The sequence below is a fragment of the Sturnus vulgaris genome, unplaced genomic scaffold (assembly GCF_052056855.1).
Source record: "Sturnus vulgaris isolate bStuVul1 unplaced genomic scaffold, bStuVul1.hap1 Scaffold_141, whole genome shotgun sequence".
Classification (NCBI taxonomy): domain Eukaryota; kingdom Metazoa; phylum Chordata; class Aves; order Passeriformes; family Sturnidae; genus Sturnus; species Sturnus vulgaris.
In genome coordinates, this window is record NW_028276063.1 from 518,776 (window position 1) to 539,552 (window position 20,777).

A 20,777-nucleotide genomic window follows, 5' to 3' on the forward strand; every position below is an offset into this window, starting at 1 on the left:
ACACATCAACAGACTGGGAGCAGCTTAAAGATCAAGGGCCATCAGCGGCCATTAACAGAACATCAGCGGCCACCCAGGAACATCTACCCCAGACTCTGCCTCTGGCAGAATTGCAGACATCTCCTCTGAAAAGACTGATAAGAAAATCAGGGAATCAAGACGGAATTAACAGCAGAAAGGAAGAAATCCAGATCCAAAAGAAGGCCAAATATTAGAAACTGAATATTTGCAGCTTGAGACCAAAGAACACTAACTCAATTCATTTCCATGAGCATTGACTGTATAAAAGATCTGAAAAATTTCCTATAAAGGGAATGTCATGGAATGATTGTCTCTGCACAGCTGGGTTATGTGCGGATGAGATTTCTGTGGTACACCCGGGCCACTACATCGTGGCCAGAAAATACAGAAATGCCTTGATTCTCTCAATTTAAAATTGTTGTTAAAAGTATTTTTGTTTCTCTTTTAGTTTCCGTTATCATGGGAGGAAGTGGGCGAAACTGGGACCGTGCTGGGGTAAATTACATCATGATACGGAATCACTGGGACTGCCTGGGCTGCTGCTGGGAGCAACAGGATCATACTGGGAGCGACTGGGCTCGTACTGGGAGCAGCCACTCCCGGCTCCCGCACCCCCGAACCCCTTTCCCGGCCATGCCGCCCCTCCAGCCCCAGCACCCCCCGCCGGGGTCCCGGCAATCCCAGGGGTCCCCCCCTCTCGGGCTCCCCGCTTTGCCCTTCTGGGGCTCTCCTGTCTCTGGGCTCCCGCTCAGGGAAGCCGCGGCTCTCCCGGGGCTCCCCCAAACCGGTGTCCCCCCGCCGATCCCGCCGCTCCCCACCTGGCCCCGGCACAGCTCGCAGGGCCCGGCCCGGGAAGCCCAACCCCCACCGCGGGGGGACCCGCATCCCCCCGGGCCCCGCCGGGGCTCTGCCGGCACCCACCGGGACCCCCAAAAACACCTCCCGGGGACCCCCCGATGTCCCCCCGAGGGCCATCTGCGCCTCTGCAGCCCTGCAACATCCAAATTTCCCCCCCAAAAAATAACACCAAACCCAAGGACATCCCCGGGATATTCGGGGCGAGCTCCCCCTCCCCGGGCACCTGCGGGATGGGGGGCGATGATCCCGGGGGGGCTGCGAGTTCAGGGAGCTCCGGGGTCGCGCGCTTGATTCGCTCTTTCTCTGCTCCTGCTTCCTGCTGCCGCTCCGCCTCTTCCTTCCTTCCTTCCTTCCTTCCTTCCTTCCTTCCTTCCTTCCTTCCTTCCTTCCTTCCTTCCTGCCTGCCTGCCTGCCTTCCTTCCTTCCTTCCTTCCTTCCTTCCTTCTGTGATAAATGTGATTCGTGCTAATTAAATTATAACTATATTAGCAAAATTGTATTTAGATCAATAGAAGACTATTGTTACCGAGTGAAAGGGGGGGAGATGGGTAAAACAGGATAAAAGACATCTTCCAGATGTTGGGAGTCGAAGAAGGAGGTTAGAAGAAAGTCAGATAAGAAGAGTCGAAGGACAAAGGTCTGATAAGCAGCATCTAGAAATACAGCTTCAACCTTGAAGCTGTCAAAAATGGAATGATCACAAGCATGGGACTTAATTAAAATCATGTTATGGAAAACATCTGCTCAGTCACACAGGGCGCCTGCGCTACCTGCAGGTCACACCTCGGTCACTGATGATGATGATGAGCCTTCACCGGAAATAAGACCCTCAAAAGGATGAGAGACCCCCTAACCCATTAGTAGAGCATGCGCCGTGCAGTATAGTTACGTAGATCTTAGGAATAGAAACTAGGAGGAGCTTTCTAGAAACTTCTGTAGCCTACAGTATATAAGTGGGATTGTTAGCCTGGATGCTTTGATACGTGAGGAATGGGAGCCACTCCCTGTATCCCCGGTCGGAGGGGGGCCCCTCCCCGGTCGGTTTTGCTTATGCTTTATACGAACCTCAATTATACTAAATTACTTACTGCCAAATTTTGTATATTCTTAAATATATGCACTTTGATTGTTTCATCTCCAATACTTTAATTGTCATCTCCAATACTATTAAAAACTTACTATTAAATTTAATCTTGTTGCTTGATAAATTGAGAAAAATAGAAAATCATTCATAACAATTTGGTGCCGAAACCCGGGAACTCCAGTCCAAGTGAAGAGTGGCTAGTTTTGGGAAGGAGCTCCCCACCAATTGTTAAGGTGGTCCCGAGGCTAGACCGGGCTCTCTTGGAAAAGGAGTTCCAAATTAAAATAAAGCATAAGCAAAAGAAGCTCGCTACAAGGAGGCGCGCCAGAAGAAGGCTCCCGTGAGAACGCCGGCAGAAAGGGAAAGGTGCCCGTAAAACGTCTTGTGCACAAGAACCCTGTGCGAAAATGGGCTGTGTGAGTACCACGGGGTTGGGTAAAGAGGGCGGCTGTGTGCTTGTGTGTGAGTGAGAAATGTCTGAAAGGGGAGAGCGAGTGAATACCCCAGGAGGGACTGGGAGGGAAAGTCCCAGCCCGAGAACTCACGAGAAAAGTCTTTGAGAAGGGAGCTGATGCTCGGAAGAAGTGATTTAAGAAGGGAGTGAATGAGTCAGGTTCAACTATCTGTTGGGAGGATAATAGATGGAAGTTTCAGTACGTGATTAAGAAAGGATTGTGGAGAATGGCCAGAAAGAGAGGTTGGGGAGAGAATAAAAGGAAAAGAAGGAATTAGGTAGGAAACAAGTGTTTGGCAAAAGAAGTGAGATTGGTATATTAAGCTAAGGAGTTGAACTGCAGAACGAATGAGAGAGAGCAAGGGAAATGTTGCCGCCAGAGATGGGTCAGAGGAAAAGTAAAATCTCTGACCCAGGGGTTGTGAAGTGTGAGAAAAATTCACAAGAACCCAGTGTGCCTGGGAACCAAGAGGGGGTTCCCAGAAGGGGAGCGAGATTCCTCAGGACAGCTCCCTGAGGATAGTGTTACAATACTAAAGTACAAGGGAATCCCAAAGAGAAAAAGTAAGCAGAAAATTATACAGTACTGTATGTTTGAGTGGAGAAAAGAAAAGATTTGTGCAAATAATTTGTACTGGCCAGAGTTTAAATCATTTGAAGATTAGATTTGTCAGGTTTTAAATCTATATATGAGTTCAAAACAACGTTTTAATTAGGAAAAAAAGTGAATATGCTGCTTTGTGGCTTCCAAAAAGTGTGTGGGGGGTAAATTTATAGTTCAAAGGCAAGAAAAAGAAGGTTATTCGTTATACCCTTTGCAAACTAAAGGATGGGCAGCAAGAAGGGACTGGCTAAAGCCATGGGACTCGTTAAATCACCTCCCACCCCCATACAGACAGCCTGTCCAGCCTGTCCAGCCCTTGGTCCCCGATGCACCCCTTATTCAAGACGAGCCAGTAGCACACAGAACTAGAGGCAGAAGGGAACAAGAGGAAGAAAGTGACAAAGAGGGCGAGGAAGCAGGAAGGGAAGATAGATTATACCCTCTTAGAGAGGTTCCAATGGCAAATCTGGTCCCAGGACAGGGACCTATTGGTTACATGAGTGTTCCCCTGAATACTAGGAACTTTAAGAAATTTAAGAAAGAGATGGGCAGGATGCCAGAAGATCATATTGAGGTAGCAAAGAAACTAGATCAGTTATTAGGACTGAATATTTACACCTGAGTGGAATTGCAGTCTATTTTAGAAATCTTGTTTACAGTGGAAGAGAGAAATGATTAGATAGTCAGGAATACAGGCTTAGAATAGAGATCATTAGAAGCCAAACCAAAGAGATCAGAAATGGCCTATGGCAGATCCAAATTGTAATAATCAGGAGGTAGAACATAGGCAAAATATGAGAGATTTCAGGTAAATGATTATCCAAGGTATTCAGGAAGCAATGCCCAGAGGACAAAATATAGGGAAATGTCTGAGTGAGCACCAAGAGAAAGATGAATGCCTGGCAGAATGGTTAAAGAGACTAAAAAAAAAAAAAAAAGGATTTGCAGTTGTACTCAAGCATAGACCCCGATACACCAGCAGGGCAGGTCCTTTTGAAAACACAATTTGTAGCTAAGTCTTGGGGGGGGACATCAGGAAAAAAATTAGAAAAATTGGAAGATTAGCAGGATAAGAGCTTCAGGAGTTGTTAAAGGAAGCACAAGAAGTGTATGTTCGGAGAGATGAGGAAAAGAAAATTAAAGCCAGGATTCTAATAACAGCAATCCAAGAAATACAAACAGCCACAAACACAAAGAATTTATCAGGAAAAAAATATTAATTCAAGAAAACTAAGGGGGGGTCAGGAGCTCATTTATTTAATATGAACCAAAATACCAGAAGACCCCTTGATAAAGCTGAAAGTAGATTCTCAAAATGAAGAAATCATATTTTTAGTAGACACAAGGACTTTGTTTTAGTTTAAGGTAAATTTAGAAAGAAACTTTTGAATAGAATTTTTCTGAGAAACAAATTTAAGCAATCTTTTTTTAATTAGTTAAAGAAAAAAAATATTTCCTCAGAGAGAAGTGGAAAAAATAACTATTTATTTAACAGGCAAAACACTTTTCAGTATAAAAATGAACAATATTAAACAACAAAACTTCTTATTGTTTCAAAAAGATGACAGATTCAAAAGAAGGTTTTTTTGTAAGTTGCAGCTTAACTTACTTAGTCTGGTATCAGTTCCTTCAGTGCTGGGAAATGCCTTGGCCCAGGCCAGGCTAGGTGAGCTACAGTGTGAGCTTCCAGTGCTTTCTTGGGTTTTCAGTCCAGAGCAAAATTAAATAATTCAAGAAAAAAAAAAGAAGAAAAACACACTCCAGGGAATTTTTTACTTTAATTGGTTAAGAAAAAAAAAAAAAAACAAAAAAAAACCCACCTAACCAAAAAGCAAAAGAGAGTTCTCTCCCGCTGTCCACTGCAGACAACTAGGTCTGTGAGCAGGAATGCGGGGGAGTCAGTGTAGTTTCTGATAACTAATTCTGCACTTTTTCTCTCCTCTTTCACTCCTGGAATCAGTCTTAAAGCTGCAGAATTCAATATTCAACACCAACTGAACAGACTATTTAAAGATACAAGCATCATAAAATAAAAAGAAACAATTTGGCTGATAATAAAGCAGGGGGGAGCCCTAGGAGAAAACGGCAGTGTGAGTGTGGCTTTTCGGGAAGCAAAAGCACAGGGTGGGGCAACATGCTTTTCCTTGGCAGAAGTGGAGGCTGTGAAAAAGCTGGGGGTAACCCTGAAAAAAGGATGAATTTTTCTGCCCAATGGTAAAAGAGCGGTGCCAGGACTTTTGGCCCAACAGATCCCAGACAGCTCACATGGGGGGATTCACTGGGGCACGAGAGCACTTTGTGACCATTTTTGTAAAATTTTATTAAAAAAAAAAAACAACCAAATTACTCAAAAAAAAAAATTGTAATAAATCAAATGAAACTAAGGAGAGTACTGGGTGCCAAAAGTTACAGTCCATATAGAGTTAGCATAGAACCACTGTACTTTGGGACCAAGGGAGAATGTGATTTTTGTATGTGCAGTGAAAAAAAATATTATTTTACTGCTGTTTGAAATACCAGTTTAAAGTTGTTTTAAAAGGTGCATTATCAAAGTCTGGACATCCTGAATTAGCTGCCAGCTGCAACCTCATTGAACCTGAAGGCAGAACAGCGCTGATGAGAAAGAATCAGACACCTCGTTGATCAATGAAAACAGCCCAGGAGGATTGAAAAATTTCTCCAAAAGCCTCCAACAGTCAACATTAACTGATTTATTTGAAGAACTACCACTCAAGAGAAAGAGACTGGTAACACCTATTATTGAGGAGGCCCAAAAACAATTAGAACATTGGCAATGTCGTACTCATGGCTTAGAATGCCGCCCATGGATTTGTATTCTTTGCACTTGCTGTTTTTAATTCATGGTGGAGAGTAACTAGGGCAAAAGAAAAAGAGAGACAATTGCTTTGTTTCAGTTGTTCAGGGCGTATGCATGATCAGCTAACAACAGAAAGATTTTTTAGTGACTTCTATGGGAAACCATTAAGACATGAAAACGGGACCTTTTATGCCGCAATTCAACTAATAGAGAATCAGGACCAACTACTCCTTGCCATATTAACTTTTGTGCAGGCTAAAGAACAAGCAATCCAAAATATTATAAATCAGAGTATCATAACTGGCAATTGCTGTGGAGAAGAAGTCTATGTGCCACGTAGTAAATACGTCTCACCAGCAAATTGGCATCGCGAGTATATCTATTGGTGGAAAAGAAGGTTTAGAAAACCAAAAAGAAGAACTATTTAATTGAAATAGTGTAATTTTGTTGTGGTTGGCATATCTCCGGAGCTTTACTAAATTGGGGGAAAAAAAAAAAAAATTATTAGCTAATCAATCTAGGGAAAGAGATAAGGCAGTGCTGCAGAACTATAAATATTTTGTGCCATCTTTGGAATAGAAAAAGTTAAAATAGATCGTGCGAACCTTATGAGGCCAAGGGTACCAAAGAAAAAGAAATCCCAGGATGAAAACTTTGCTACCGAGAAGATGGACATCTCGGCCCTTGGCTGCAACCCAAGGGGCCTTGAGACAGGTAGAAAGTTAAAATTCCTGAGGATTCTTTTCATGGTGCTTACAATAATACACCTAGCAGCTGGCCAGAACCGTAAGACTGCATGGAATGGAAAAGAACAGGCCATGCAGGAACAAATTACAAGACGACAAACCACTCAAGAAGCAGAAATAAAGACACGAACCCTTCCTGATCCCTGTGACAAATGCAATCAATCCATGTGGGTCAAGAATAAGATGGAATCAGTATTTGTGGCACACCCATATATTAGTGCAGCTTGTTATGATCATAACAGCTTCTTAGAAATTTGTGTAAAAAGTTCAAAATTGTATTGGGTAAGAAAAAATTTGGGATTCAGGGGACGAGCTCCTTACCCTAATGATAATCAACTCGGTCCTAGATACGAACATTTTTTGTGTTTTGAAAAGGATGAAAAAGGAAAAGGGTCAAAGAAAAAACTAATTGGAAAACAAAAAGAAACAATGAAGGATAGGGAAATAATCAAAAAGAAAGAGTTAGAAGAACTGGATGAGCTGTATAAACAATTAAAACAGCACTATAGCGACTGGGATTTGCCAACTTCAAACAAAAATTTGTTTGTAGATCTGATGCAAGAAATTGCCACCGAATTAGGGTTATCTAAATGTTTTGTTTGTGGAGGACTTAGGATGGCTGAAAGATGGCCATGGAGAGGTGAGGGTTTGGCTCCAGAACAATTTTTAAAATGGAATCATACACAAATTTCTAAGACCCTAAGACGGCCTGAAGGCTGGGTCCTGAGTCATCAAGTCATTGGAACAGTTTGTATAACTCGGGAAGGGAGAAAATACACTGAAGTGGTAGGATATACTCCTTGCCTATCTACTTTAGTAGTAAATTCAGACAATAACACAAAGACCTGGTGACCCAAGAGTCCTACTGGATATTGGGGAATAGCAAAAGAAATGAATTGCAAGTGGAATAATCAAACTAATTTGTGCTGGCATAACAGTTCTGGAGCTAACCCCTACCAATCCATAAAAGACTTGAAATCTTATTGGGAACAACCAGAAAATACAAAAGAAAGATGGAAAGCCCCTGATGGAATATATTGGATTTGTGGGCAACGAGCATACAGTGAACTACCCCGAAAATGGGAGGGAACTTGTACCTTAGGATTATACGACCCTCCTTCTTTGTCATACCAAGGTCTAAGGGCGATGTACTAGGAACACCACTTTATGAAACCTTAGAAAGAAAAAAAAAAGAGAATTAAATCTCGACTTTCCAATGGCGGGAGGAAACCAAAAATGGAAAGATGAAGAATGGCCTGCAGAAAGAATTATAGCATACTATGAACCTGCTACTTGGGCTCAGGATGGGTCTTGGGGGTATAAAACTCCAATTTACCTATTAAACCGGTTGATAAGGCTCCAGGCCGTAGTAGAAGTCGTCTCAAACCACACAGCAGACGCTTTAAAGTTGTTGGCCAAACAGCATTCACAGATGTGAGCATTTGTATATCAAAACAGAATTGCACTAGACTATCTGTTGGCAGAAGAAGGAGGAGTTTGTGGGAGGTTTAATGAATCTGAGTGTTGTGTGGAAATGGATGACCACGGGGAAGCCATCACCAAACTTGCTGGCGAAAAAGTGGCACATGTACCAGTTCAAAAATGGAATTCTATCCTGAAAGCTGACTGGTGGAATAATCTTTTTGGGGGTGTGTGGTGGAAAAAATTAGGATTCATGCTATTGTGTTCTGTTTTAGGTCTATTGTTTCTGCCTTGCATGATACCATGTCTAATCAGACTAATACACTCAGTAATTCAAGGAATGCAACTTACAGCCATACCTATAGATCCAGAATTAACAACAAAAGGAAAAATAAACTCCTTGATGGTACTGAAAGCACAATCCACTTGCACTCGAAGAAGAAAAATCGAGAAAATAGTGACTGAATGCAAAGAGAATACCCTGGCATGAGAAATGTTAACCAAATTTGAGAAAAAGTATGAAGAGCTAGATGCCACATGAAAAATATTAAAAAAATTAAAAGCTAGTATAAAGAAACATAGACAATACGAAGTAGCAACTTTTTAGAGCACGAATCAATATAATCAAAAAGAGAAATGGGGGAATTGTGATAAATGTGATTCGTGCTAATTAAGTTGTAACTATATTAACAAAATTGTATTTAGATCAATAGAAGACAATTGTTACAGAGTGAGAAGGGGGAGATGGGTGAGACAGGATAAAAGACATCTCCCAGATGTTGGGAGTCGAAGAAGGAGGTTAGAAGAAAGTCAGATAAGAATAGTCGAAGGACGAAGGTCTGATAAGCGGCATCTAGAAATACTGCTTCAACCTGGAAGCTGTCAAAAATGGAATGATCACAAGCATGGGACTTAATTAAAGTCATGTTATGGAAAACATCTGCTCAGTCACACAGGGCGCCTGCGCTACCTGCAGGTCACACCTCGGTCACTGATGATGATGATGAGCCTTCATCGGAAATAAGACCCTCAAAAGGATAAGAGACCCCCTAACCCATTAGTAGAGTATGCGCCGTGCAGTATAGTTACGTAGATCTTAGGAATAGAAACTAGGAGGAGCTTTCTAGAAACTTCTGTAGCCTACAGTATATAAGTGGGATTGTTAGCCTGGATGCTTTGATACGTGAGGAATGGCGAGCCACTCCCCGTACCCCCGGTGGGAGGGGGGCCCCTCCCCGGTCGGTTTTGCTTATGCTTTATACGAACCTCAATTATACTAAATTACTTACTGCCAAATTTTGTATATTCTTAAATATATGCACTTTGATTGTTTCATCTCCAATACTTTAATTGTCATCTCCAATACTTTGATTGTATTCATTTTGTTACTATTAAAAACTTACTATTAAATTTAATCTTGTTGCTTGATAAATTGAGAAAAATAGAAAATCATTCATAACACTCCTCCACAGGCCTGCGGCTCTGGCGTGGGGGGGAGGCCGACTCTTGCTGCTGCCGGACGGGCCGGGCCTGCCCGGGTGGCCATGAGCAGTGTGGGGCTGCAGCCCAGCCCCAGAAAGGCTGATTGACACCTCAGCTGCCCCCCAGCACGGCCTGAGCCTGGCCCAACTTTAGTAGTTGTGTTAAACTTTAACTCTTTAGTGTTCCGATAAGGTCTGCAAAGCCTCCAGCCTTTCCTTTGAATATGAAAGGGAATAAGAAGATTTCTGAAGTCAGTGATGTAAGAGCTAAGTTTTTGAGATGGAAGAAGAAGATGCTGAAATGGCTGAAAATCTTTTTGTAAAATTGTAGGGATGAACTGATGTACTGAATATTCCTATAAACCATGGAAAGAGACATGGGGGGATGGAAATGTTCCATTTAATAGATGATTTGACCAAAGAGCACCTGTGTTGAGAATTTCTGCCCTGAGAAAAGAAGGGGATTTCGGTTTTCTGAAGATGAAGCCTGAGCAGAGAGAAAGGAGACAGAGGAATCTTTGCTGTCGAACATTTCATTCTTAAAAGTAATACCCCATGAGACAGACGTGGCCCACATCTACAGCTTTGGGACGGCTGTAGAGTTGGGAGGAGCGTCACGGTTGCAGGTTCCCGGGCGGATGCAAATCGTGAAAGATAAAACCACAAGAGAACTGTCTTTTTCCTTCTTGTGGGAAAAATCCCTACAACTTCAATAAAAAGAGGCTTCTCTCTCCAGAAGTGAACTGAGAGAGACTAAATTGGGCACTGACCAAAGTATTTGCTATATGTTTGTTTTGTTGTTATGAAGATTAGGACAGGGCGGGAAGGAGTGATCTGAAAAAATCTTATTCTGAATTTTTTTTTCCTTTCTCTTTGTTTATGTAGTTAATAAATTTTCTTTTATACTCTCTCAAGTTTTAGGCCTGCCTTGCTCTTTTGCTGCTGGTTCTGTCTCACAACAGGAAAAATAAGTTTATTTAAATTGGCAACTCAAAACGAAGACAATGACAAAGAGAGAAAAATAGAAATGGAATCGAGATGGGAGGAGGGAAAGAGAGTGACAGAGCCAGATTAAGTAGAAAACCTCACCACTCTGTGGATCCCAGTGGCTTCCTGTGGATGCTCTACATCTCCATTTCCTTTGTGCTCAGGGTCCCCCACAAACACGGAGTTCAGGGGGTCCATACACACTTGGGGCAGGTGGGAAGGCCCAGGTTCCTCCCCTGGCAGGGACAAGTCTGACACAGGCTCTGGCAGCAGCCTCTGGCTCTGCTGCATCCCTTTGCATCAGGAGCAGTGCTCTGCTGCAAGGCCTCAGCAGTGAGTCTGGGCAGCGCTTTGGGGCTCTGGGATGGATTCTGGCCCCTCCTCAGCTGCCCCTCACGGCAATGTGCCGTGGATGTGGCCTTCCCGGGCTGGGCATTTTCCAGCGGAGCCAGTTTGTGTGAGGGAGGATGGGTGTTGAGTGCCTGTGAGCAGAGGTTCCCCCACAGCCCCAGAACTCTCGTCCTCCCTGGCTGGCTGTGGGCAGTGTGTGCAAAGGTGGCCTCAGCAGATGAGCCTGTGGGCTACGGCCTCCCCCAGCCCCAGCCTGGCCCAAGCTGATTTTCAGGACAGCTGCTGGCTTTGCCTTTCTTTGGATACATTCTCCTGCCTCAGTCTCGTGTCCTTGTCCCTAGACCAGAGGCAACTGATCAATGGTGTCACCTTGATGGTACCTCAGGTGCTGTTAGGCCTCTCAAGTCCCAGGCCAAAGCTGCAGTCAGGTGAAGGAGGGGTGGGCTGGGGTGGTCTCAGCCTCTTTATTCAGTTTCGCCATAATGTGCAAATCTCCTTCCTGGCAGCGTTTAAGCCATTGCCCATAACATTTCAGTGTGTGACAGCGCTGCTGTGCCCAGAGGCCTGTGAGGCCCAGGGGCCCAGGACAGACCCCCCGAGCCCCACAGTGCCAGGCCTGGCTTTGCAGGCTGGGCTGTGCGGGGCCAGAGGAATTGGCCGGATGGACGCAGGCAGGGAGTTGTGGTCAGCAGCTGCATGGGCTGCTGCAGGCCGGGGATGAGGGGTGTCCCTCAGGGAGGGCTCTGCCTCGGCCCCGGGGGGGCCCAATGCGAGGGCGAGGGGCTGGGGGGGCCATGGGGGCGTTCGATCAATGGGGAGGGCCCGGGGAGTGCTGAGAAGGGGGTGGGGAGTGGGGGGGAGGGAGGGGTCCCATGGATTTGGGGGGGTCTTGTTGAGTGTGGGGGGAGTCCCATGGATTTTGGGGTCCTGGTGACGGGGGGGGGAGCGGTGAGTGGGGGGGTCCCGCGGATGGGGGAGGGGCTGTGAGTGAGGGGGGGTCCCAGCGCTTTGGGGCATTCGGTGAACGGGGGGACAGTGAATAGGGGGAGCCCCGGTAAATTGGGAGGGGCCCTGGTGATAACCGGAGGAAGGGGGGGGAAAGGAGCGAGCCCCAAGGGACTCCCCCCGGTGCTGGGGACACCCCGATGCCCCCCCAGCGCACGCCCCCCCATTCCCGCTCCTGTTCCCGGGGGAAGTCAAAGGGGAGGGGAGGGGTGGAATCCCCGGGATGGGCAGGGGGGGCACAAAGGGGGGTCCGGGCCCTGTGCACCGGAGGGTGGTCGGTACACGAGGCGGGGGTCCAGACCCGGTGCCCGAGGGGGCATCCCGGTGCCCGGTGATTCGTGAGGGGCTGTCCGGTGATTCCTGGGGAGGTCTCCGGTGGTCCTGGTGCATGACGGGGGGGTCCCGGTGACTCATGGAGGGGTCTCCGGTGATCTCGGTGCCCGAGGCTGGCGATGTTTGAGGGGGGGTCCGGCGGTCCCGGTGCACGATGAGGGGGTGTCACTGCTCGATGGGGGGGGGAGTCCCGGTGCACGGTGACGGTGCTGATTGATGGGGGAGGTCCTCTGGTGGTCCCGGTGCCCGGTGATTGATGGAGGGGGTCTCCGGCGATTCCTCGGGAAAGGGGGGGCGGTCCGGTGATGCCGGTGAAGGAGGAGGGGAGAGAGGTAACTCGAGGGTCCTGAGGGGATCCCGGTGCATGAGGACGGTTAAATTCGGGGGTGCTGGTGCTCGGAGGGGGGGTTGGTTCCTGGTGTGTGACACAGAGAGAGACCCCGGTGACACTGGGGACCCTGGCACGGGGCTGGTGACACTCAGGGGATCCGGGTGGCACAAGAAGCTGGGGGCACCCGGTGACACAGGGCTCTCGGTGTGACTCTCGCGGGGCTCTCAGTGACACGAAGAGCCCCAAATTCCTCTGGGTGACACAAAGAGCTGCCCAAACTGGTCTGGGTGACACGAGGGGACGGTGGCACGCGAGGAGCCCTTTGCACGAGGATCCGTCGCACGAGGACCCCCAAAATTCCTCGAGCGAATCCCCCCGAAATCCTCGCGCGGGACCCCCCACTCAGCGCGAGCCAAACCCCCCCTCCCCTCCTGCTCCTCACCCCGGGGGTCTCCGGGTGATCCCGCCCCAGGTCCTCCCCTTTCCCCCTTTCCCCCTTAGGGATGGGAAGGTCGGAGGGACTGAAGGGGGGGTGCAGGTGCGGGTTTTTCCGGGGGGGTCCCGGCGGCCCCTGGGGCGGGGTCAGTGCTCAGCAGCGGGGCCGCGCTGCTCGCACCCGTTGGCCGAGACCGAGGGGGGCGGGGGCGGCCCGGGGACCCCCCTGGGCCCCCAAATCACACCCGGGTCTGCTGCTTTAGTCCTGTGCTCCCAGCGCTGATTTTTCTCTTTATTCAGTCTTTTGGTGTATTTTTTTTGCTAAGATTTAATAAACCTTTAAAATTTTACAAAGTGAGCGTCGTTTCTCCAACCCTGCACTGCCGGGTAGGAGGTGCAGTTGGAAGGAGGGAGGCGAATGGAAAGCTGGTTTGAAGGGTCTTCATTTACTTCTCATTATCCTGCTCTGAGTTTTTGGAGTTTTCTGCCAGAAATCTCTCCCCTCTCCCACTCATCCACAGGGGTTTGGGGCAGTTTTCCCTTTTTGGGGGAAATTAAAGCCAAGCACAGACTCTCCTAATTAGGGGTAGCGACAGTGCGGCTCCAGGGCTGCGCGCTGAGCCGGAGGCAGCGAACACGCAGGGCTGGGAAAGGCGTGCCGGCAGCTGCGGAGAACTTTGTTTGTGTTTCCAGGCCAATGGCGGCTCGGGCCCGGGCCCGTTCCAGGGCTGTTCCTCATCTCCGCCTTTGCCCTCCCACAGCCCGGGGGGCCGTGAGAGCGCGGGCCGAGGCTGGGCCGTGTGCAGAGCCCGGCCCTCGCTGCCATTGGCTGATTGTGCCAATGTCACTCCAGGTTCTCGCGCGCTGATTGGGCAGAGCAGCAAAGGCGCCATTGTGGCAGCGTCTGTGCGGGCCCGGCAGCGGCGGCAGCGGCCGGAGCCCGGGGAGGCGGCGGCGGAGCTCGGAGGCGGCCCCAGCGCAGGTGGGAGCCGCGCTCGGTTGTGCGGGGGCTCGGGGCTCGCTGCGGGCCTCGGGGGCGGCAGGGGGCTCTGGCGGGTTGGTTGTGCTGGTGCCGGCCCGTGTTGGCGCTGGGCTGAGGGCGCTGCGGGAGCGGCTGCCCGCGGTCTCCTTCCCGCTGGGGCCTCGGCAGGAGCCGGTGCCGGAGCAGCGCTGGCTCGTCCCGGTTGCTGTGGGTGGCACAGAGGTGTCTGCCCTGTGCCTGGGGCTGTGCGGGAAAATTCCCGTGGCCAGAGGTTTTTGTGCCCGCAGGAGACAGAGGAGTCCTGTAAAAGTGACTTTATTGATGAACAAAGAGAGAGGCCATGCGGCATTTGCCATGCGGTCTCTAAAGCGCCGCCTCCTTTTTATCCTCATTTTCCCGTCTGCATCTCCCTCTCCCATTCCCCTCTGGCTGACGCTTTTGGAAGGTTCAGACTTCCTGATCCACCTACTGCATGTCCCTCCTAACATGCACTCCTACTACGATATTAATCTTACTGCTTTCAATCCCTCCTTTTCTCATTTTCTCAAGAAGAGCGCTTACAAACTTTTAATTTCCATTGACTCAATCTCTTTTCCTGTGTCCTCTTTGGCGCAAGGTGTCATGCATGGTAAAAAGCTGAGAGGTGCTGCAGCACGTCAGAGGAGGAGCAGCATTCGTTTAAGCCACGGTATTCCGGGGAACCACGGAAACGTGTCCCATTCCCATCCTTTCCCTGTTTGGACTGGTACATGAGCTAATTTCTTATTTCCTTTGTTATCTGTTTCACCACTTTTCGGTTATCATCTAGTCGCTAACAGCAATTTGAGTAATTAATTTTCCACAAAGTCCGGCTCCCTCTTTTAATAGATAATCTGATCCCATCCCATGGTGAAATGTCTTGTTCCTAATGTCAGTGGATTGGTCGGCAGGAACGTCAGGAGCTGGAGTTGTCTGGTTGGTTATTATTTCAAGGACAGGTTTTAACCTAATTCTGCCACTCAAATTATGGATGGATTCTCTATATCGTGATATGAATTTGTTAGGGTTTCCAAGATCTACTCCATGGTGTTGTAGGATTTGTTCTGGTGTCTCTTCATCTTTTTCCTATTTTTGGGTGCTCCCTCCAGCCGGGGAAGACTCAGTTGACCACTTTTTTCTAATTAAATCATCAAATACTTGGATTCCAAACTGATTTCTCTGGGCAAGCAAACACTGTTCTGATATATCCTATATAACCTAGACAGTGACAGCACATGTTGGAATGAGGAGAGGGATGATTTCCCCCCTGCTTTTTTTCATGAAGTTTTCCCAACATTCTGCGTTTGCTGTTTCCCTTTGCAGCTTAACCAATTTCTGTTGCAGTCAGATATCCTCACTATGGGCTCTGCCTTTAGTTGTGCAAATTCCATCTGTGCAAGCAGGCAGAGCTTGGGGTGAAGGACAGAGGAAATCAGCGAAATTCCTCCCCCAGGCAACAAGACCCTGGTACATTGTGCACACATTGCCCTAGCAGTGTTAATTTGCATTTCTAAAGCTCCTGTCCTGGCTCTGCCTGGAACCCATGCTTCTGTTACAGAGCAGCCCTTAGGTGATGCACAGGTGCACCCCCACAATCTGCTTTTTTTTTCTCTTTTTTTTTAACGATTTTGTATTCGCTGTTTATGTGTTAAAGCCTCACCATTAATACTCTCCTAGTTTTTCAAAATGCAACATAAAGGTGAGCATCGAAAAACCCTTTCCGAAATTCTGCCATCATTAAGAGCCACCCAGAGATATGTACAAAATATTCCAATGCAATCAAGTTTTTTCTAGCTCTTCTCCTAAGAGTAAAAATTGATTGTCACACCTCTAGTCCAAACCTAACTAACAATATAAAAGTAGGATTGTTATGCAGAATTTTTCTAATGGTGCAATCTTGTTACTGACAATGCAGGGAAAATCAAAAACTCTCCATCAATACCTTTAGTGTTAGAGAGTCAAGGCATTACTTGATTGTGGTCAGGGTGTGCAGCAGAAATAATTTCATCCACACATAGCCCAGGTGTGCAGAGAAATTCATTCCATGAGATGTGAATTTTGCTCGATTTTCCCTAAACTTTTTACAGTTTAAACCCATAGAAATAAATTGGTTTAGTGTTCATTGCTTCAAAGTTGTGTAGTTCTTAGTGTTTGGTTTCCTATTGCACACGGATTTCTCCTCTTCTGATGTTAATTAGATCCACATTCCTGGATTTCCTTCTCTTTTTTCCAGACCAGGTGTCTCCATCTGGGCCAGGGGCAGTGTCTGGGGTGGGTGTTCCTTGATGTTTGCTGATGTTTCCTTGATTATGTGTTGAATGTCGTTCTCTTTGTGGGAATCTTTTGGGCTATTCCCAGGTTGTTGCAGTGGTTATTTCTGTTGAGTGGTCTAAAATTCCTTTTCAAAAAAGCTTTTAAAATCTCTTTCCTGGGACAAATATAAAGCAAGCTTGACTAGTAAAATGGAATGTAAAAAAAATTAAATTTGGTATACTTTCCAGCAATGGAATCGCAGGCAGCCCAGTGTGTGAGTGTAATTGAGAGGCAGAGTCCTGGGTGGATGCTGTGAACAGCAAAGTGCCAAGGCAGGCTCTGTGCCAGCCCAGCTTCCTGTGGCAGAGATTTCACAAGAGACAGGATTCTAGCCACAGACTGCATGAAATATACATCCCTTATCTCCACCCTGCACTAGGTGGAGAATTCCCAGGGTAAGGAATTGCAAAGATCAATTCCAAGGGAGAGAATTGAATATCTGCCCTGGCTCTGGCCAAAGGTTATAATGGCCGGATGCTTGGCCTTCAGCCAAGGGCACACACTGACTCAGAAAACACTTCCTAAATGCAGCAACATGTTGCATATTCGTAGACCTTCATGCATTATTCAGAATCATTCTCCTTGACCTGTAAATAATTCTTTTTCCTTCTCTGGTGTTCCATAATCCAGGACTGTGAATAATTTTCTGATTATCTTTTTTAGGATTCTCTGAGTTATTTACATGAACAAAAGCTTTTTACATCAAAATATTATAGTCCAAAGAATTATATTTATCACTACTACTTATAAGTTCTGTTAATCACAGAACTAAAACTATATTCACGCAGCAAAGTTTTTCAACATAGAATATTCATTTTAATATTTACAAAAAGCCAGTAATGTAATATAATACGTACTTAAAACACACATACAATTCAAATTTCTTTTCTAAGACTTGAAGTGCCATAGCTAGGTCACCAGTTGTTTTGTTATTTTTCATTTTCTCAGCTTTTGTTTCTTTTCTCTTGTCCATACCACAACATTGAAGCTATTGGGGTTTAAAAAGTCATACAATATTCTGGCTAGAACCGGGAATCCTCAATCCAGGTCCTGCAATTTCCTATTAATGCTCAGAATTCTTGCACGTCCTTTTCAGTCCTGGATTACTTCTGAGATTCCCCAGATCCTCTCTGGATCAATACATCACAGACCTTCATTCAAAATACGTCCTGAATATTTAACACTATTCTCCATCATTTCCTCTTTTATTTCAAATACTCAAAAATTATTTTTAGCCTGAACATTCAGCCATTTCACAGAGGCTTCTTCTGCCACTTCTTGTCCTCCTGATTGCAGCAAGTCATCCACATCCTGCATTAACGCAATCCCTGGGTGTGGGGTAAATTCTTGTGATATTTTCTGCAAGGCTTGCCCCAATAAGGCTGGTGCTTCCGTGCATCCCTGCAGAAGGACCGTCCATGTCTTTCCCATTTTCCCTTCTACCTCTTGTTCCCACTCAAAGGCAAAATCCAGTTTACCATCCTGTGTGAGTGGGCATCCCCAGAAAGCATCTTTGCCATCAAGGACTGAATGGTGGCAGTGTGAGGAGGGCACCTGGTTCAAGATGGTGAAGAAGGATTTGAGAGCCCCTGGGTGCTGGGGCCCCCTTGGGCCCTGGGGTTCATCCCTCAGGGGCTGTAGAAACTCTGCCATGGCCTTTGCCTTCGCCTTGGCCTTTTCCTCATCCCTTCTTGCATTCCCCTGCTGTGCCTTTGTGACCAACTGCTCCAGGGGCTTCTTCTGCCCCTCCTGCAGCCCCCTCAGTGCCTGGGGGTGCTCATCCTCTGACAGCTGCTGAGCTTTCTGCTAAATCATTCCTTTCTGCAGTGACCCAGAGAAAGTCCTTAAAAGCTAATCTGGATGCTTGCACGTCCAATGCCCATTTCGCAGCTGTTCCTTCGTGCTGCTCCTTGTGCTGTGGCTGCCGTGGCCAGCCCGTATCCCAGAGCCGGTGCCTGTCCTGCCGCAGTGTCCAAACGCGGCCCCCCCGGCGGGCAGGGCCGGCAGCTCCACGGGGCCGGGCAGCGGCCGGGGCGTCCCGCAGCCTCCTGGGGGCCGGGGGCCACTGCCGGGCCTGCAATTGCCGGGGGGTGCTGGGCTCAGGCAGCGCCCGGCGCTGAGCCCCGGCTGCCCCACAGCCCCGGCCCGGCCCCGCAGCTCCCCACAGGCCCCCAGCCCGTGCTCCCGGTGCCGCCCCTCTGCGCCCGCTCCTGCCGCTGCCCAGCACAGAGAAACCCCCTGCAATCCTGACCTCCTTGTGTGCCTGTCCTGGCAACCGGGGATACAAAGGATCTGCAGCAGCTGGCAACTTCTGAGGATCAAATCCTGCTGAAAAACATCCCCATCCTCAGTATTTTTCTCTTCCTCGTCTTTTCCATCACCCTTTTTCTTCCCACATAGATTGCTCCTGCTGCTTCTTTCCTGAACCATATTCCTGCACGCTCGCCTTCACCCAATCCCTTCCCAGTACACCAACACCAGCCATCCCTTGCTGTCTGACTCTCTTCTGACCTTCCCTTATTGCTCCTCTGGGTGTCCATATCCTTGATTACCTCTGGAATAATGTACAAACTACCTCAACATGCTCCCAAGGGACCCTTCAGAGATATTTTGGGATCATCATCCCTTTTGCTGGGATCCCTTCGTGGCTTTCCCTTTTTACCCTCCATGGGTGCCCTGCCATGTTTAGTCCCCGAAGATGCCACTGTAGTCCCTGCTGAGATTTTCAGTGCTCTCTGGCTGCCGACTCTTCCCAAACCCCCTGATCTGTCACTCGTCTGTCTCCCGGCCTCAGCGCCCCCCGGCAGGGGAATTTGGGGAGGTGGGAGCGGGGAGCGCCAAGGCCGGGCCCCCCCGCGCTGTGGTGGCGGTAGCGGCTGCAGTGGGGAGCGAGTGCGGGCGGGAGCGGCCGAGAGCCCAGCGCTGCCCCAGCCCGAGCTGCCCCAGCTCCATCGCTGCCCCTGCGCTGGGATGCTGTGGGTTTGGGGGGAAGAGGGAGCCGGCAGTGGGTGCTGGGCCTGGGGGCAGCAGGAGAAGGGAAGGAGAAGCAGGGTTGAAGAACAAAATGGTCAAAGGATGCACGTGGGAGGAGCAGGTGGGATTGTGCAGGAGAAAGAAGAGTAATGGAGGATGAGGAGTGTGAGGAAGAGTAGGGACACCGCAAGAGGGTCAGAAATGGGAAGCAGCACAATGTTCCACTCCTCCCTGTATCTGCAGCCTCTGCCCCAGCCCCAGGAGCGTTGCTCCCCCCACATGCAGCAGGTGACTGAAGAGGACCATCCATGATTTTCACAGGGGTGAATCTTGGTGTTTGTGAGCTTTATTGGGCTAAATGTTGGTGCTTTGGTTTTTTGCAGCGGCTGAATCTTTATATTTTGGAAGGGATTTGGGCTGAAACTTGCTTTTTGGGGAGTTTTTGATCTATGTCTTGATGTTTGGATAATTTTTGTGCTGAATCGTTGTGTTTTGGAGGTTCTTAGAGACGCAAGATGCCCAATGACTTCCTGAATTGCACTTTGGAAGGAGAAACCCCCAGCCCAAGGTGCTCTCTTGTGTTTTCCCCCAAACCAGGATTTGTCATTCCAAAGGCGTCGGTGGATGGAGGAGGAGGAAATACCCCAGAGATCCCACAGGAAGAGGGGCTGCAAACCCAGCCCAGGGAGCTGCGAAGAGGAAAGACCCTCCCTGAGCCGGGAAGGCGGCCAGAGATCCAGGCAGAGCTCAGAGCTGGTGGAGAAGCCTCCTGGAGGGGAGAAGCCCCACAAGTGCTTGGAATGTGGGAAGGGTTTCAGCTACAGCTCCAAGCTGATCCAACACCAGATGATCCACACTGGGGAGAAGCCCTATGAGTGTGGGAAATGCAGGAAGAGCTTCAGGACTATTTCTTATCTGATGCAGCACCAGGTGATCCACACAGGGGAACGGCCCTACACCTGCTTGGAATGTGGGAAGAGTTTTGCGTGGAGCACTGCCCTGAGAAGCCACCAGCGCATCCACACTGGGGAGAGGCCCTACAAGTGTCCTGAGTGTGGGAAGAGGTTTCAGACCAGCTCCAGTCTCCTCCTACATGAGCGGATTCACACAGAGGAGAGGCCCTTCCGCTGCCCCGACTGCGGGAAGGGATTCAATCTCAACTCCACCCTCACTGTCCACCGGCGCATCCACACTGGGGAGAGGCCCTACGAGTGTCCTGAGTGTGGGAAGAGCTTCTCACAGAGCTCTCACTTGACCCGACACCAACGGAGGCACCACTAAGGGAAGCCCTGTGAGTGCCCCGAGTGTGGGAAGAGCTTCGTGCTCTGCTCCAGCTCCATCCCCCTTGGGAGGATCGGTGTTGGATGATCCCCAGTGACCCCCGTTGGGCAGAGCCCTGGTGATCTTTGGTCCTGGTTATCCCCGTTGGGTGCGGGGAAGGGGTTGGAGAGATTTCTTTCCCTTCTCCTTGTGCTGCTGTGATGTGGTTGGTAATAAATTCCCTCGCTGTGCCCAGGCTGGCTCTGTTGTTCCCGTGCCGGTGCTCGGGGCGGGATCTCTC

General features: G+C 48.5%; 1 protein-coding gene across 1 annotated transcript in view; it reads left to right on the forward strand.

The window, feature by feature from the left end:
- Positions 1–20,777, forward strand: part of LOC148219388 (uncharacterized) — a 198,893-nt gene that overhangs the window by 72,039 nt on the left and 106,077 nt on the right. Inside the window, exon 4 of the mRNA XM_088157664.1 lies at positions 20,073–20,486. Within this exon, the coding sequence (XP_088013790.1) occupies positions 20,073–20,486 (414 nt within the window). The remainder of the gene's footprint in view (positions 1–20,072; positions 20,487–20,777) is intronic.